At 42.7% G+C, this 16,976-nt stretch overlaps 1 protein-coding gene across 2 annotated transcripts; it reads right to left on the reverse strand.

Annotated features, from left to right (window-relative positions):
- Window positions 1-433: 433 nt before the first annotated feature.
- On the reverse strand, window positions 434-7,997 carry LOC109987905 (monocarboxylate transporter 9). 2 transcript variants are annotated; one of them, XM_020639179.3, is made up of 6 exons: window positions 7,625-7,997; window positions 6,567-6,824; window positions 4,945-5,088; window positions 3,848-3,943; window positions 2,269-3,138; window positions 434-2,080 (listed from the first exon to the last, which is right to left on the reverse strand). In XM_020639179.3, the coding sequence occupies exons 2-6, from the start codon at window positions 6,763-6,765 to the stop codon at window positions 1,896-1,898; spliced, it is 1,494 nt and encodes a 497-aa protein (XP_020494835.2). In that variant the 5' UTR covers window positions 6,766-6,824; window positions 7,625-7,997; the 3' UTR covers window positions 434-1,895. The 2 variants fall into 2 exon arrangements, with proteins under 2 accessions (XP_020494835.2, XP_020494834.2); XM_020639178.3 differs by lacking the exon at window positions 7,625-7,997 and adding an exon at window positions 6,980-7,135.
- Window positions 7,998-16,976: the final 8,979 nt, after the last annotated feature.

Here is a 16,976-nt window from a genome sequence, read left to right on the forward strand (position 1 = left end):
GTTAAATATAGAAAAAGAAGGTAATTTCTTCAAAAATGTCATTTCGTGAATAGATAATTTGGCTAAGAATAAATTGATGAGATTTAGATGAGCCTATTCTTCATTGTTGGAAAAGTTGGATTGTTAAAAATTAAAAATTCAAGTCCAAAACATTGTCACATGAACACATCGAATAACTAGATGTTCGAGAGGGCACTTCAGTGATGATTACTACAATTGAACTACTGGTAAATGTATCCATATTGTATCGCAACAGTTAGTGTCTATTTTTCTTCTGGAGCAGTATTGAATATTTTCTCTTAGAAGAGCTAAGTGGGTAAAAAACTATCAGCTGTAAATGCTTTCCATCATTTAAACCCATTATTTTTAACAATTGTGAGCCTGAGCTATGCCGTACTACGTAGCCTTTGTTACGTATAAAATGCAGTAAATACAAACTTCCAAATATCTTTTATTGGCACTTTTTAAATAAAATAATAGAACCAACAACACATTGAAATATAATAACACTGGCTTTAAAAAATAACAGTGGATAAATGTGACAGCCAACATACTGTCACTTCTAAATCAGTACTATCTGTACTTCATCTTCTCCTTGTTAAGAGCCTCTACAAACACAAAAAGCAATGTTCCAGCAAAGTTAATCCTCACATCTGAAACAGTAACTTTAAAAATACATTTGTAGTGGTCTATTTAACAACATTCAAGTTATTCTAAAAGCCTTTTGCGATGTATTCATTACAATTATGATCACATCAACCAACTAATACAAAGAAACATTTTAACAGCTTTGTGGCCAGTTTTGTGCATATAAAAGTCACTAGCACATAGGACTTAACAAACTATAGTGCTAATACAAAAGTTTATCAAACAGTACACACATAAAAACTTGTGAACATATGCAAACATGTGTGTGCAGACACCTACACACACAAAATACAAACACAAAGACACACATCATGATAGAAAAAGACCAGCCTAGTCAAAATTGATGCCAGCAGAGGTCATGATTATCATGCCATAAAGAGAATCAACATGCTTTCATGGTTGGAAATAAAGTAGGACCTCTGAAGTGGTTTCATATGATTTTGAATCAGCATGACGTATTCAAAGTCTTTGTGCGATCCAGGAAGAAGAGGTATGTGGAAAAACCATTTATAAAAAAAAAAACCTATCAACTGAGCCAATGCACTTGAAAACCAAAATTATCTTTAAGCAAGGCTTTTGTATTGTTCCAACAGGCATATGTGTTGACAGGCATTGACTAGTATTTATGCTTTGGTAAGATACAGAGTGGTTTAATTAAGATACATGTTAAAACCAAAAAAAAAAAAATGTCTTGCTAAAATGACATTTATCTAAAAAGGCTCCCTCTTTCATTCTATCCCTGTATTTTCTATTCTAGTAAGGTTCCTGGGACATTTTGTGCATTTGTACAGTGCTTTGAAATATTGTACGTGTTAGATAAACACACAACAATTATGCAGATATTTCTCTTCCAAGTGTTAATAACGGCACCATGTATTTTGTCAGCGCTACAGTTAAGTAAAAAAAAGTACTTCTAAAAATTCAATGAAGAACTGGGGCGTCAAACAATATTGATCAGTTGACCTCGTAAAATGAGGCTATAATAAAAAACAACACAGGCATCATATCAAACCTTTGAAAACATCTGCAGTGAAACCTGAGAACTGCAGGTAAATTACAGAGGAAAGGCCTGTATTTGAAAACCTCTGGCAAGTGTTTTGGTATATTAGAACCTGGCAGCAGAAATAAGGGGGAAGCCCCTAATAGTCAGAATTTTTTCCAAACGGTGGTTTAGTTGCAGCGTTCTCAGTGGACAGCTGCTGGGCAGTAGGGATGAGATTTGAGGTCCTTATGGAAGGTACTCATATTCAAGCTACAGAGGCAACTTTGTCACAGTTTCTGGTGTAGAGGACCTCTGGTTTGTTTTTCTCAGAGTGCTTCCTGTTCCAGCAGGGAAGGGTGAGCAGAGTGAGAATGCACGCCCCAAGCAGCACACAGGTCCCACTAAAGTAGAATGCCAAGTCATATGACTGCGTGTAGTCAAAGAACCACCCTGGAAAGTGATGAGAAAAACAGACATTATGAGAATAGTCATTAGGGATTCCTGGCAGATATAGCAGTCAACTTCATACTGATGTCTTTCATTGGAGTCTATACTAGGCACTTTCGAATGTCTCTGCCTGCCTGCCTGATTTAATAATGTGATTTTTCTATCAAACCAAAAACCAAAAGTCCACCTACCTACAACAGGGGGTCCAAGCATGATCCCAAATCCCCCAAAGAACATGAGGATGCCGTGGGCTTGTGTCAGTCTGTCCAAGCCAACAATGTTTGTGGTAATGTAAGAGGTGAGAGACCAATTTCCAGAGAAGAAACCCAGGACAACAGCCAGAATCTGCAGTCCAAAATAAGTCTTAGTGATGGGGATGAGGAGAAGCGACACACCTCCTGCATACATGGTGAAGGCGTACAGATAGATGCTGTTGATCCACCTGATGTCAACCATGATACCCAGTACTAGTTTACCCACGCAAGTTGCAATGGCCCCTATTGATACCAGAGGAATGACACTAACTTCTTCGATGAGTCCCTGACTTTGCGCCACATCCTCTATAAAGAGCACAGGAGGGAACGCACCCAGGCTGAACAGGAAGACAGCGATACAGATGGCCACCATGGCTTGGTCCTGTAGGATCTCATGCATGGAGTGCATGTACTTGGAGTAAGCCTGATGCTTCTTCTTGATGACTTTCATGATGGCCAACCCAGCCATAAAGCTGCCTTTCTTCTCTGTCTGAATATCTTTTGCATCAATTGTTATAAGCAACTCTTTCACCATCAGGTTTTTCTCTGGAGTGGTTGTGTCGGCACCTGATGAGATTTTCAGGTCATCCAAAGCGGGTTTCTCAAAGAGCTTCTCCTCTGTGTTGCGTTCCAGGGCTGCCTTCTGTTTGAGGTAGTACCCGGGCATGTTCAGGGGCCTCATGAAGCCTGCACAGGCCATGAGGTTCAGTGCTACAGCTCCGATGATAAGCAGGCAGCCATCCAGGCCGTACAACGCTATCAGCTCATTCTGAGCTGTGGCATAGATGAAGGCTCCAACGCTTGTGCCTGTGAGGGCAGAGGGAGACAGAAATTCAGCGTTTGTGTAAGAAAGTGGAAGATCAGTCATGGAAAATCACAGCCATTATGTGTAATATTATATGTGAGTAAAGCCATTACTAATTTTTCTGATGGCACAGGTTTTATTTTGAGTCTTTGAGCTTTAACATCTGTGTTCCAATGTCACACTTTTTAAAACTGACATTGGGGGGCGCCAAGTGGCTTGAATAACTTCCATGATTTACTACACGATAACACCATTTAACTACCCTTGTTAGTTGAAAGTTTCAAGTCTGTTTCTTCTCTGACCACACCTATAATCACCAATTGTAATCAAAAAGAAATGACCCAGTGTACTGTAGTCATGGAGATAAGTTATTCATTACTGTTTCATAGCTCAATAGATCTATATTGATAACTGCCTGAATTAAGCATAATGTTGAAACTACTAATAGCCTCACATTTACAGGCAGATTTTTTGAATATATTCCAAGAATATTCTGTCATCCTGACTCTCAGCTCGACCCCATCTACCTGCTGATCACCAGTCCCTGTCCCTACCTACGAGACTACTCTGCCTCTGCTACTCTACAGATGTTTACCTCAGAATCCCAAGGCTCCCAGCAGCTCATACATGAAAAAGGTGAACATGGGGAACAGGAGTGCACCCAGTGAGCTCAGGGAGGGGGGGGGGGGCTCAGAGCGGGGGAGGCAGTACCTGTGGTGACAATGCCGAGGGCAAGGCCACGTCTCTTGTCAAAATATTGACATGTGATTGTCAACGTGGCTGCGTAGACGAGACCACAACCCAGGCCTGTTTGGAGGAGAGAGGACAAGGACAGACAAAAGGAGAACTTCTATTAGCACAGGTGAAAGAGCCACAGCTTTTCTCTTCTAAAAATAGACCAGAAAGGGAATTAAATCTTAACTGTGTGAAGGCTTTCTTTATTTCAAAACAATTCTGTAAATATTTAATCGAGGATGTACTATGGAAATCACAAGATAGATTTAATTCCAGTGTACTTTAAAGGCCACTGTGCATGAGGTTTCATGTGCAGTAAAATCAAAAACAGTGGCATAAGATGAGTAAACAAGCTGCACGTGCACATACAGTCGCAGCCATCATCTAAGGGCATCTCTAAAAATAAAATGACTGTCTTCAAATATGCATGGCCTCCCCTCTCCGGTGCTGCCCATGCAAGAGGCACTGCTGACTGTGAGGGAGTTCACATGGATTAAGCCCGGCTTGGCTGTCACTTAATATGCAATAACAGGTGGTGCTGGGCCCATGCTGGCACACTGGTCAATGTGCAGAAGCAATAAAGTGTCACATAGGAATAAGGCTAAAATAGCTCATAAACACAAACAACAATGTCAAACAAATTATGCAATCCTCAAACGTATATCTTGTCCTGTTGTGGTGGTTCATATCTGTTCAGCAATGGTATTCATGAACTTGTCAAGTTTTATATAGTCAGCTTCTGTTGTTGCATAATAGTTGGACTTGAAGTGCCCCCCTTGCTTGTTATAAGTGATTATATAATATGTCATGAGATTCTCATATGTTAGCGGGATAAGAAGCTTAGTTCACTTCACACCCATGACCCAGAGTAACATCAAACACCTTCTTTTTTTTCTCACATTTAAAAGAGCTAAGCCTCTATCTGAATGTCTGTGTGACAGTCTGGTGAATGAAATCTGTTGCTGCTTCAACATAAGAAACCTGTATCACTACAGTTATGTGAAAAGGGACACAGGTGGAGGTCCGTTGTTGTTGTGCCTGCTGTTGGGGTGACTTGTTAAATGTTTGCTTACCAACAACAATTCCATAGGAAAAGATGAGGAACTGGACATTTGGAGCAAAGGCACTGAGCATCAGGCCGCCTGCCACCATCACGCCGCTGAAGATGGTCACAGGGCGAGCCCCAAAGTTGTCCACGCAGACACTGCAGACAGGGCCTGATGGAAAAGACGATGTAAGACAAGGGAGAAAAAGACAAGGGAACGAATTAGGGACAAAATACACAGATTTGTTTTTATTTTGGATAACAAGAGATTCTAAGAAAAAGGAACCCATTCCAAAGGAGCACAGCTGTGTCTGATCACGACCCTGCCACATCACATTATGTTCAAACAGGCAACCTGTCAGAGGTGCTGTTATGTCACTGACATCTTGAGAGGGCCCAGTGTCGTGTTGTTTATTTTAACAAAAAAAGATGAATCGTTTAAGTCCTCATATTCAGTTTGTTTTCATTTCCACTTATTAAAGGTACCCTACCCTGTGTTAATGCATGAAACACTCATCGACTCAGTTGATTAACGCTAGTACCTGCTGAATTCTCCCATGTCCTGGGGTGGCCTGACTCATCCTTCATGCAACATTTACAAATTCCTTCCCCTCGAAGCAGAGAGAAGACCCTGCCCTAGTGCAGCAGGAACAACAGTGCTACAACTGTCTGACAGCTGGGACATGTGTCCGGGCATTGGCCAGGCCCGAGGCTAAATCTGTCCAGTCATGATTTTTCACCTCACCCCTTGGAGAGAGAAGACTGAAAGAAGAGAGGCTGCTGGAGGAGCTCTGTTTTATATGGAAATATCATCCGAGACTACTATCTATCCCTCATCCTGTTGGCCAACAAATCATGGACATAGCTTTCTATAAATCTTCAGACATAACTGAAAGGTTATTAGCTAACATTTCTTTTTTTTTTCTAGCTAATTTTTCTATATATTTTTTACAGCTTCAACCTTGCCGTCACACTTGGATCTCTCTTGTCTTTAACAAATGATTGGATTCAAGGAATTTTGTTACACACAACCTTAATCTCCTAACACAGTGTGTTTCTCTCTGAATCTGTCCCTTCAGCCGTCTTTTTTTTCCCCTCCCTCCATGGTTAGATTAAAGGCTAAGTGATCCTTCCACATTCATGACATGAATGACTTGCACTTGCTTTGCTCTCCGAGAAAATCCATAACAGCAACTCTGCTCCGAGAGCCACAAAGTGCCCATCTTTGTCATGACAATGCTTTTTCTCTCCCTCTCCGGCTGAAACATACCATGGAGAACTCTTTGACACCTGTTAGCTCTGGTAAACACACTGGTTGGATACATATGATACTTCCTTTCTATTGGAGTCAGACTTAATCAAAATGATTGTGTCTGCTTTGCTATCAGTGGCATAAATTATAGTGATGCACGACAAGGTAATGTTAGGAAGGAAGGTATAAAGGTGAAGGTTTAGTGCTCTACTTAAACTAAGCAGATAAGTCATGTTAGTGATACGATGCCCATAGAAACATTTAGTGCCCAAATATAATAATGGTAATAAAATTACATAACTAAATGATGTAGTAAATAATTATCCTGTCCTAAAAAATCAAGTTCGTTAAGTTTAACCCTATTGTGGACCCATGTCAACACAGTGTGGGCTACTTACTGGCTATAAGTCCCACTCCGGCCACAAGCGAGCCTACCCAGGCCGTCATGCCTTTGCCCTCCTGGAAGGCATGCAGCCACTCAGGGTACAGGACTCCCACTGACTGGGGTGACCCATAGGCCAGGAGCTGGGCCATAAAGGAGGCCATCACAATCGCCCATCCCCAGCCTCCGTCCAGGACTTTTGTAGACTGAACCATGGTGCCGACGTTACCGCTGCCCTCTGGGATCCACTACAGCTTCAACAGAGGAGGGGATCCTGGAAAGACATAACAAAAAAAAAAAAAAGATACTCCAGTTGTGAGTTTGACAGCAGAATAATAAAAAAGATGAAGAGTGCTGCTTACTGAAATTACAGCCTATGGCGACATAATTAAACTGGGGCCTTTAGTAGATCCCAAACTGTACACTTACACAAAGCCTTGATGTTGTGTAGGCTGCTGCAGCGACTGGCCTGGGAAAACAGGCAGCTCACCTGTGTGGGGTCCTGAACACTAACTGACTGACTGACTGCAACTCACCCATTGCCAACAGCTCCTTTTGTTGCTGTCGCTATGACCCCACCTTGGAGGAGGAGAAAGTGAAGAGAAACACACCGCTCTGTGCCCCTCCTGCACCTTTAACCTGTCTCATCCATGATTCAGCTCTGAGCCTTCACAAACACCAGGGAAAGTCTCGTCTCCTGTGCTGACCTAAGTTTTTCAGACCTCCATGATAAATAATTCATAGAGCAGAGCAACTTTATACATCACTGCAGCAGCTTTAACCCCCTTTGCTCACATTTTGTTTACAGCTAGGTTTCTTGTTTGCTAAAAAGTCTGTGAAATGCTCTTTAGATTAATTTGCTTACTAAGCAGATACATGCCTTTGCAGTAAAAAAAAACACACACTTGATCAAATAATACTTAAAAGATGACCTATAGATTCAAAAGGCATCACTTCTGTATTCATTAACAACAAAACATGCATTTTCTCATCATAGCCTATCTTGTTACTTCAACACAAATACAGGCAACATTGGGCTTCTTGTTTTGTTGAAAACATGCGGCACTCACTCACCTCAGCATCTACAAAAACAGCAGCAGGACTCAGCACAGCTGCGCGCTCTACAGGAACTTTCCATGTAGGATGGCTTCCTGTTAAAAAATCCTCCTTCACGGAATCGCTACAAATGACACGAATAGAAAAGCCTCATATAGAAACGCTGCTCTTCCTGGACAGTATCCTGCGAGGTCCGTGTGTCAGTCAAGCACTCTGCATCAACAATGCGCATTGTGCATCCGTTTCATACTGCTTTGTAGACGGCTAGAAAACCGGTTCAAAGCTGTTCTTGCTGGTCCAGCAGCAGCTTGAACGCAGAGACAGGAGGAAAAGCGCTGCTTCCTCTTGCGCGCCTCGAGCGCACAGCAGAAAGAGCACGATGCGCGTGTGGGTTTATGTGTCAAACTACTTCCTCTTTATATACTAAATGCTGAATCGGATTTTTTTTAGGCTTGATTTTGACTCTAGAAGAAACGTCGACCCACACATGCTTACACACATAAACGGACTGAAAACCTATATGGCTATATGGGTTATTTCCTTAATATTTTCAGTCAAGTTTTCCGGGCCGCGCAACACACAAAAGGCAACGCATGAATCGATCTAAGAAGTTGAGATAACAAAAGGAAAACCACATATAAAAAAGAAAATGTTGTTAATTGTTTAATTAACTTATCTACTTCTGCCCAGTCCCGCTCAAGGTTAGGGGTTTGTGTGCTACCGATGGGGGGTGGGTGTATGGGCTCCTGCTCGTCGGAACATCTCTAATATTGTCACCAGTCCAGTCTGAACCGGTTGATGGATGGTAATAACAAAACCACACAGCACCAGCAGGGCGCACTACTGCCTGGAGTCCTCTTCCTACCTGGTGAGCACTTAATAAAGCAATACATCCATACAACTCTTAAATTCAATTCAATTTATTTGTCCCCGGGGGGGCAATTCAAATTACATCTTTATTGGCTTCCACATCAATAAGAAATAACTAGAGTTTGATTAAACCCTCAGAAATATTTTAATGGTGCACAATAATAATAATAATAATAATAATAATAATAATAATAATAATAATAATACATTTTATTTTTAAGTGCTTTTAAAAAAAACCTCAAAGACACTTTACAATAGTTAAAAACAGAAAGAACAGCACAGTAAGGACAGACTAACAGACATTGCAACATTACACACAAATCATAAAGATAACAACAACTACAGAAAACAGAAAATACATCACAATCATACATTAAAAGCTTGTGTAAAGAGGTGAGTTTTGATAAGTGATTTGAAAGTATAGGGTCGGTGCATTGTTGAATGTGTGTATGGAGTGAGTTCCAGAGGGAGGGGGCAGCTATGGAGAAGGCTCTGGCCCCCCAGGTTCGGTGCTTGGTTCTAAGAGGGGGAGATAGAAGGTTGGCTTTTGAAGAGCGGAGGCTGCGTGCAGGAGTGTGAGGGTGAAGGAGAGCTGTGAGGTAGGAGGGGGCCTGGTGGTTAAGGGCTTTATGTGTGAGGAGAAGGATTTTGAATTGGATACGGTAAGGGACAGGGAGCCAGTGGAGATTTTGCAGGACAGGGGTGATGTGTTCGCATGTTCGGTTGTGGGCGAGGAGGCGTGCAGCAGAGTTTTGGATGTATTGAAGTTTATTAAGGACTTTGGATGATGTGCCGTAAATGATGCTATTGCAATAGTCGAGTCTGGATGTGATGAATGCATGGATTAATGTTTCAGCAGCAGGAAATGAGAGTAGCGGACGGAGGCGGGCTATATTTTTGAGATGAAAGAAGGCGGTTCTTGTGAGCTGGGTGACGTGGTGATCGAAGGAGAGCTGGCTGTCAAAGATGACTCCAAGATTGCGGATATGAGGGGAGGGGGAGAGAGTGGAGTTGTCTCTTGTGAAGGAGAAGTTGTGAATAGGGGAGATGATTATTATGTCAGATTTTGCATAGTTGAGAGAGAGGAAGTTGGTGTGCATCCATGTTTTTATTTCATTGAGGCAGTTTGTCAGGGTATCAGTGGAGATGTAGAGCTGGATGTCATCTGCACAACAGTGGAAATGGAGACCATGCTGGCGGATAATGTTACCAAGGGGGAGCAAGTATATGATGAACATGAGGGGACCAAGCACTGAACCCTGGGGGACGCCTTGGGACAAAGAAGCTATGGAGGAGGAGCAGTTATTGATGTTGATAAACTGTTGTCTGTCGGTGAGGTTGGATTTTAACCAGGAAAGAGCAGTGCCAGTGATGTTGAGTGAGTGTTGTAAGCAGGATAGAAGAATACTGTGGCTGATGGTGTCAAAGGCTGCAGTGAGATCGAGGAGGATGAGGATGTTGAGGAGGCCAGAGTCTGAGGAGAGGAGGATGTCGTTGGTGACTTTGAGGAGAGCTGTTTCTGTGCCGGAAGCCAGACTGGAATGGTTCAAACAGGTTATTGGAGGAGAGATGGCATTTGATCTGGGAGGCCTCAACACGTTCCAGTATTTTTGAGAGGAAGGGGAGGTTGGAGATGGGGCGGAAGTTGCACATGCTGTCTGTATTGAGTCCAGGTTTCTTGAGGATGGGGGTGACGGCTGCCAGTTTAAGAGTTTTGGGTACTGAACCAGAGCAGAGGGAGGAGTTGATGATTGAGGTTATGAGTGGCGCGATGGCTGGGAGACAGTTTTTGATGAGACTGGATAGGATGGGGTCGAGAATACTGATGGAGGACTTCATGCTGGAGGTGATGATGGATAGCTCATTTGGGGACACAGGAGAGAACTGAGACAGAGGTTGGGTGATGAGGCGAGGGGATGCGAGTAGGGATGAAGAGGGGACAGTGAGAGTGTTGAAGCTGCTGTAAATGGTGTCAATTTTGGATTGAAAGAATGAAAGAAAAGCATTACATTTATCAACTGTGAAGGAGGGAGAGATGTTGTCACTGGGTTTGAGGAGAGAAGAGAGCCTTGGGGTTGGATGAGCCTGAGTGGATGAGGTGTAATAGGTGGACCGGGCTGCGCTGAGAGCTTCCATGTATTGTTTGAGGTAGTCAGAGTATGATTGGGAGTGAACTGTTAAACCGGTTTTCTTGTGGAGTCTTTCAAGCTGGCGTTTGCGGGATTTAATTTTATGGAGTTCGGGAGTGTACCAGGGTGCAGAGTGTGTGAATGAGACAGTTTTAGTTTTGATGGGAGCCAGTTGATCTAAACAGAAAGAGAGTGTGTTGTTATAGTATGTGATGAGTTCAGAGGGATTATTAAATTGGGGAGGAGGGGAGGAAGAGATTTTAATGGTAATAGAGGCTGAGAGAGCTGAGGGGTCGACTGATTTTATATTTCTGAAGGAGATCTTTCGTTTTAGTTTTAGAGTGGGAAGAGGGATGAGAATGCCCATGTTTATAGCCAGATGGTCGGAGATGTTGAGGTTGAGGCTTGACAGTTGATGAATTGTGAGACCAGTGGAGCAGACCAAGTCCAGAATGTGACCGCGGCTGTGTGAAGTTGAGGCAGTGAAGAAGGTCCAGGAATTCTTTGGCAGTTTTACATTGAGTGTCATTGACATGGAAGTTAAAATCCCCAAGGAGCAGAACAGAAGTTGAAATGGAGATGGATGGTTGAAATGGAGTTGGATGAGAAAAGATGAGAAAGATCATGAAAATCACTGAAAAAAAAAAGATGAGAAAAAAAGATGAGAAAGTCATGAAAATCACTGAAAAAAGAAGGGGTTTGGTTTTGGGGGGGGTAGATTACAGCAGTGACTAGGGGAGTGGGACCAGAGAGTTTGAAAGCAATGTGTTCAAAGGAGTCAAATGCAGGGATGGGAATGGTGGTAGTTTTAGTGTCCTTCCTGTAAACGGCTGCAACACCACCACCCCGTTGATCGGGGCGGGGTTTGTCTATGTATGTGTATCCTGTGGGTGTGGTTTGGTTTAGTGAGAAATAGTCCAAGGGTTTTTGCCAGGTTTCGGTGAGACATAGGAAGTCCAGGTTGGTGTCGGTTATGATGTCATGGAGAATGAGGCTTTTATTGTTGAGGGAGCGAGTATTCAGCAAGGCCAGTTTCAGGTTATGATGTGGTGTTTTAGAGTGTGTAGGGTGAGGGAGTGGCTGACAGGGGATGGTTGACAAATTTGAAAAATTGATAGATTTAGCAGTGATTTTCTTTTTATTTGATGTCTATGCCTTCTTGTAATGAGACTTTCTATTGCAGACAATGTCAGTGAATGTGGGAACGAGGGATGAGGCCAGTGGGGGGAGCTGTTGATCACAGCGACAGCTGGGAGCATGGAAGAGCAGACCTTTGGATGGTAGGGGGGTTGGTGGGGGAAACAGTCTGGTGTGCTGGAACCATAAAGGAAGAATGGGAATCGGCTGTATTGATGTCATTTGTTGATAGTCAGTTGCATGGGGTGTACTGTACTGTGTGTTGGATGTTTGTTGTTAGCAAGTGTGAGCCGGCTTTGTTTGGGTGAAGTCCGTCAGCTTTAAAAATAGAGTAGCGGTTCCAGAGCAGATTAAAATCAGGGCCACAATGAAGGCCACATCGTGAGCCCTGCAAGTGGACTGCAGCCAGTAGTGGAGAGTTGAGGGTTCTGCTAAAATGAGTGGCGTTGGACAGAGGCGCAGTGGGTCCGGAGATGAAAATAGATTTACCAGTTTGTAGTAAGAGCTTGAAAAGTTGGTTGAAGTGCTCTTTGGTCAGTTCAGACTGTTGTCGAGAAGTGTCATTTGTGCCCACATGAATGATAAGGCGAGTGATGGTGGTGGGAAGAGAGGGCAGAATCTTCCGGAGCCTTTCTAAAATGACGGGGACAGTAGCACCAGGGAGGCAGAGAGTGGTGGCATTGAAAAACCGTACATTCCTTATTATGGAGTCGCCGATTATCAGAGTCGTAGAAGAAGAGAAAAGTGGGCGAGGGGTTGAGGCCTGAGTGCTGACAGTGCGAACCTGTAAGTGTCTGGTGACGTCAGGGCAGAGTGGACTCACCGGCTGAGGAGGTGCAGTCAGGGCAGGTGAACGCTCTGGTGAAGGGGACCGTTCCAGCTGAGTGCGGGGGAGTCCACCGGAGCGTCTGTTTACAGCTTCCACCAGCAGCCTTCTGCGTTGGGAGGAGAGCTTCCCCCGTTGTTTGCTTTGTTGTCCTACGAAGACAGCAGCAGGAGCAGCAGGTGAAGATGACGCCGTAGAGGATGGAGAGGAGAGCGCCAGAACAGGTGGAGAAGAGGCAGCGGTAGCATCGTCTTTTACAGAGGATGTGGCAGGAGCCGTGATGTTCGGAGAAGAGGAGGCAACGGCAGCGACAGTTGCGTCAGAGAGAGGCTTAGCAGACTCAGGTGTGCAGCTGACAGGATCGGTGGGGGCTCGGACAGACGCCGAAGAGGTCCCATTAGCCTCACCCGGATCATCGTCCTGCAGTGCTGCGTAATGATTAGTGAGGAGAAGCAGTGGGGGAGACCCAGATAGTCTCCCACTGCGTTTTCCACTCCTCACCAAGACCTCGGCCCAGGACTCCCAAGGGTTTGAGGTCGAGCAGGAGGAGGGTCTGGGACGTAAAGGATCCCACAGCAAGGTATCTGAGATATCGGAGTGCATAGCCGTGATCCTCTTAGACTGAGAGGCTGCCAAGTCGATGTAGCTGGAAAACATCAGGTCCTTCTTCTGAAGCTCCTCAGAAAGCAGCTGGTTAAATAATGTCTGAGGGGATTCTTACAGAAGGGGAAACACATGGCAACAGGATAGTATTTAAGTCAGACAGACATTAATGTTTGAATATACTAAGAGCATATCAGTGACACAGGGGTCAAATTATTGGATGTAGCCAGGGAAACAAGTGAATCATAGCTCTATATAGTTTGATTTGTTTAGTTTAGGGTTTTTTTGTTTTTGATTAATTTGCTCAACTTTCAGATTTTTGTAACTATTAGATATGTACTTTATATATCTTGGGGAAGTTTATTAGTCTCCAACTATGTCATTCATTCACATTCATTTACTGCCAAATACTCATTCTTGTTTTGTGTTTGGTAACTTTTTGCATTCATGGTGTGACAGTAGACACAAGAGTTCCTCTGAAGCAGCATCATAGACACTTATATCATCACCTTGTTATTGCACCCTTTCCCATAACCTGAGGTGAGAAACACTGTTGGTAGGGGCAAAAAAATACAGATAGAAGCACGACAGGAAAAGGAACTCAAAGAGGAGTGGACATGCAAGATAAAAGGACAGGGAGCAGAGAAATGTTGGGGGAGGAATGAAGAGTTCAGACTCAGAGGTGAAACTGGTTCCTCAGTACTTTTGATACTTTTTTTCTCCCATAGCTGAAGTCTGCTGCCAGGAAGGGTCTTACAGCAAAGATTTAGGCTCCTTAATCCCTTCTGCCTGGAAAAAAATGAGAGAAAAAAGAACAAGGGAAGCACAGTTAATTGTACTCTACACTGGAACTGCACTGACATGTCTCTCCAGACCAGTTCCAACCAGATATAGTACATGCAGGGGCCAGAGTGTAGACATCTTGGGGGGTCATTGCAGGCCGCCTATGACTCATTATCACTATTACTGACTGATCATAAGATCAATGCTGGTGCCTAGTTTCCCTTGCTTGCATAAGTTATTCAATATATTTATTGACACGTAAACCACAATCTCTTTATTTTTAAGTTTCTTATCCTGATAGCAGCGATTTAAAGATTAATCGATAAATCGATAAATCGATTCAAAGGTGTCAAGATTCACATCTGTACTCTGAAAAAAGAATTGCAATAATATTGTGAGCGTCAGCAGCTGCAGAACAAGATTGTGAAATTGAGGACGCACCACCCTCTTTGAAATCGGACGTGAGGAAGCATTTTGGCTTCCCCAAGACAGATAATGAAAAACAAAATATGTGTGCAAATATTGCAAACAGACAGGGAACTACACAAATAGCACAACCAACAGGATGCAGCATTTAATCGACTCCACAATGAGAAGCTCCAATCACCTCCCCATGCTGCGAGAAAAAAAAAACATTAAAAGGCCAAACCACAGTGACAAGTGGGTTTGCAGCCCCTAAAGGAATATTTTTCACTCATTTATTCTACAGTCTCATTTTGAAAAATAAATGGTGAGAGAATCGTCTCGTGAACCCAGTATTATGTATCGTGAGTTGAGTGAATCGCTACATCCTTACCTGGTACAGATATATTCATCTGATTTCTAATGTTTAAAAAGCAGAGGTAATGATGCAGCAATTTTAATTAACTTAAGTCCCCGTACTATTGCCAAACTACAATTATCTGAAGTGATGGTTTAGGTTTGGTTAGGTTTGGTTTTAATCATTCAAATTATCCAGAATCATGTTGTTTCACAGCACACTGATGGGGTACAGACCAGATGGTGCAATAGCTGGGTGACATTTTTTATTTGCTTTATCAAAAGCAACAGTGTGCTGCACTTTCTAGATGTGTCTCTTGTTTTTTCAAGATAACTTGCACATCGCTGGTTCAACTCAAAACTTGCTGCTATATCTGAGTTGCGCTCATGCTGTAAAATGAATCCCCTGGAAGGATGATGGTGTTCAATACAGATCCTTTAGTAATTTTCTATAGAACATGTATCATTTCTTAATAAACTAAGCGTTGTGCTCTCCATTTCTAACTTTATGAAGATTATACCATCTCTAATTGGCTTTTGAACAATTCAATAACAACCCGTGTACACCTGTGATATCCCAAAAGCAATGTGACAGACTTTAACGTCCAGTTATGTCTGATATACACAACATACTGAAATGGCAAAATAAATCAAACCATTTATAAATAAGCAAAGTTCCAGCAGAATTAGTACGATTAAAATATGAAAATTGAAATTTCATGTACAGACATGCTGATTAGGATTTGAGTAATATATAGGTAGCATTCTTAGCGTTTCAAACCCTTAATTATTACCCTATTTTCTGTGCTCAAGGAGATTAGTTTGGCCCATTTTCAAACTTCCAGCTAAGCTCTTTATGTCGGTGATCCTACTTCTGAGGCTGCTTCGTCCTGGAACGAGGTTAGGCTCTTTCTTTAGAGGTTCATGTGCTGTTTGATATATTTTTCACTATGAGAAATGAATAGGCAAAAATGAAAATTCCTATGCTAGTCAAGACACACTGTACCTAACACTTCTTGTGTTTGATAGAGCTCAAATTTCTAAACCACAGCTCCTCCGGGAAACACACACACACACACACATACACTGAGCAGGTTTACATGAGATGATGACGTGGTATTCTGACATTTCCAAGTATCTTTTCTTTTTCTATCACGTTCTCTGATACCCAAGGAGCAGTAACCAGCTGTTCTTTTCCGTAAGAGGCTTGGCAGGTGTTAAAATACAAGAGCCACCCTGCCGTCTGGATACATGTCTCCTGGTTCAGTCATCAACCCCCATAAAGCTGCAGAGGTTAAAGGGCACTTTCACACCCAGCATGGCCACCTTGAGCCTCCAGTCTAGATTCCTGCTTGGATTAGTTCAGGTTTCTGGATTCAGCAGCAAGAGAGAACAGGGGGGGACACAGCAGAAAAACACAAGATACACGAGTCATATCAGAACTCTCAGCAAGTCTCCGGCCAACAATATGCTTATGTCACTCTTACCCTGGGGAGTATATTTTGATTGTGGTGGGTTTGTGTGAATGGGCTACAGTTACCTGTAGAAACACAAAGGAGGACAAATGTGTTGCATAAGCTTTCATCGTCGTCTTGTTCTCCTCCCACCTCCTCGGGTTATTACAAAAACAAAGGTTGACCATGTTAAACGATCCTGGAAATATTCATGTCTTAGGCCAGTTAGAACCGGTCAAACCATGTAGGTTGGAATGTGAAAGTTGGACCCTGGCACAGAATGAAGAAAGAACAGAGCTGCTGTGTAAGATGCTTATCACATGATGATGTTAAAACAATAGGTACATCCCAGGATATCTGGTTCTATATTTCAGCGTTTGGCATTGATAGAAGTATTGCTCTAGATATCACAATGCTTTTGGTTGGCTGATCCGTTCAGTACTAAACGACTTAACAGATGTAAGCTTGATTTAAATATGTTCCTTAATTTACAGTGGGCTCTCATAATTTGCCATTTTTTTTCATCAGTGACATAATCTTGTTTTTATGTTGTGGGTTTATGACTGTTAAATACATGAAACATGTTAACAGTGTAGACTTCAGCACAGATCATAAAGTGAACTGTGCTGCAGTCTACATTAACCTCATGAATTAGAGGTCAAACATCTCTGGCCTGGAAGAAGATGCAGAAAGATGACTCACTTTTACAATAGTTTTTTTGTGATCTGTTATCAATGATAAATCTAAAAACAAGTAGTATTGCCAACAAGAAAGTTGGAAGTGTTTTTTGTATATGTTCTGTTCAAATG

Source organism: Labrus bergylta, chromosome 10 (genome assembly GCF_963930695.1).
Source record: "Labrus bergylta chromosome 10, fLabBer1.1, whole genome shotgun sequence".
NCBI classification, from domain to species: Eukaryota; Metazoa; Chordata; class Actinopteri; order Labriformes; family Labridae; genus Labrus; species Labrus bergylta.

Excerpts from the sequence above, each read along its gene's own strand:
- LOC109987905 (XM_020639179.3), bottom strand. The coding sequence starts at position 6,765 with ATGGTTCAGTCTACAAAAGTCCTGGACGGAGGCTGGGGATGGGCGATT. Across the intron at positions 5,089-6,566 it reads CGGAGTGGGACTTATAGCCA|GCCCTGTCTGCAGTGTCTGC; the intron begins GTAAGTAGCCCA and ends CTTTTCCATCAG. Across the intron at positions 3,139-3,847 it reads CCTCGGCATTGTCACCACAG|GCACAAGCGTTGGAGCCTTC; the intron begins GTACTGCCTCCC and ends CTGCCCTCACAG.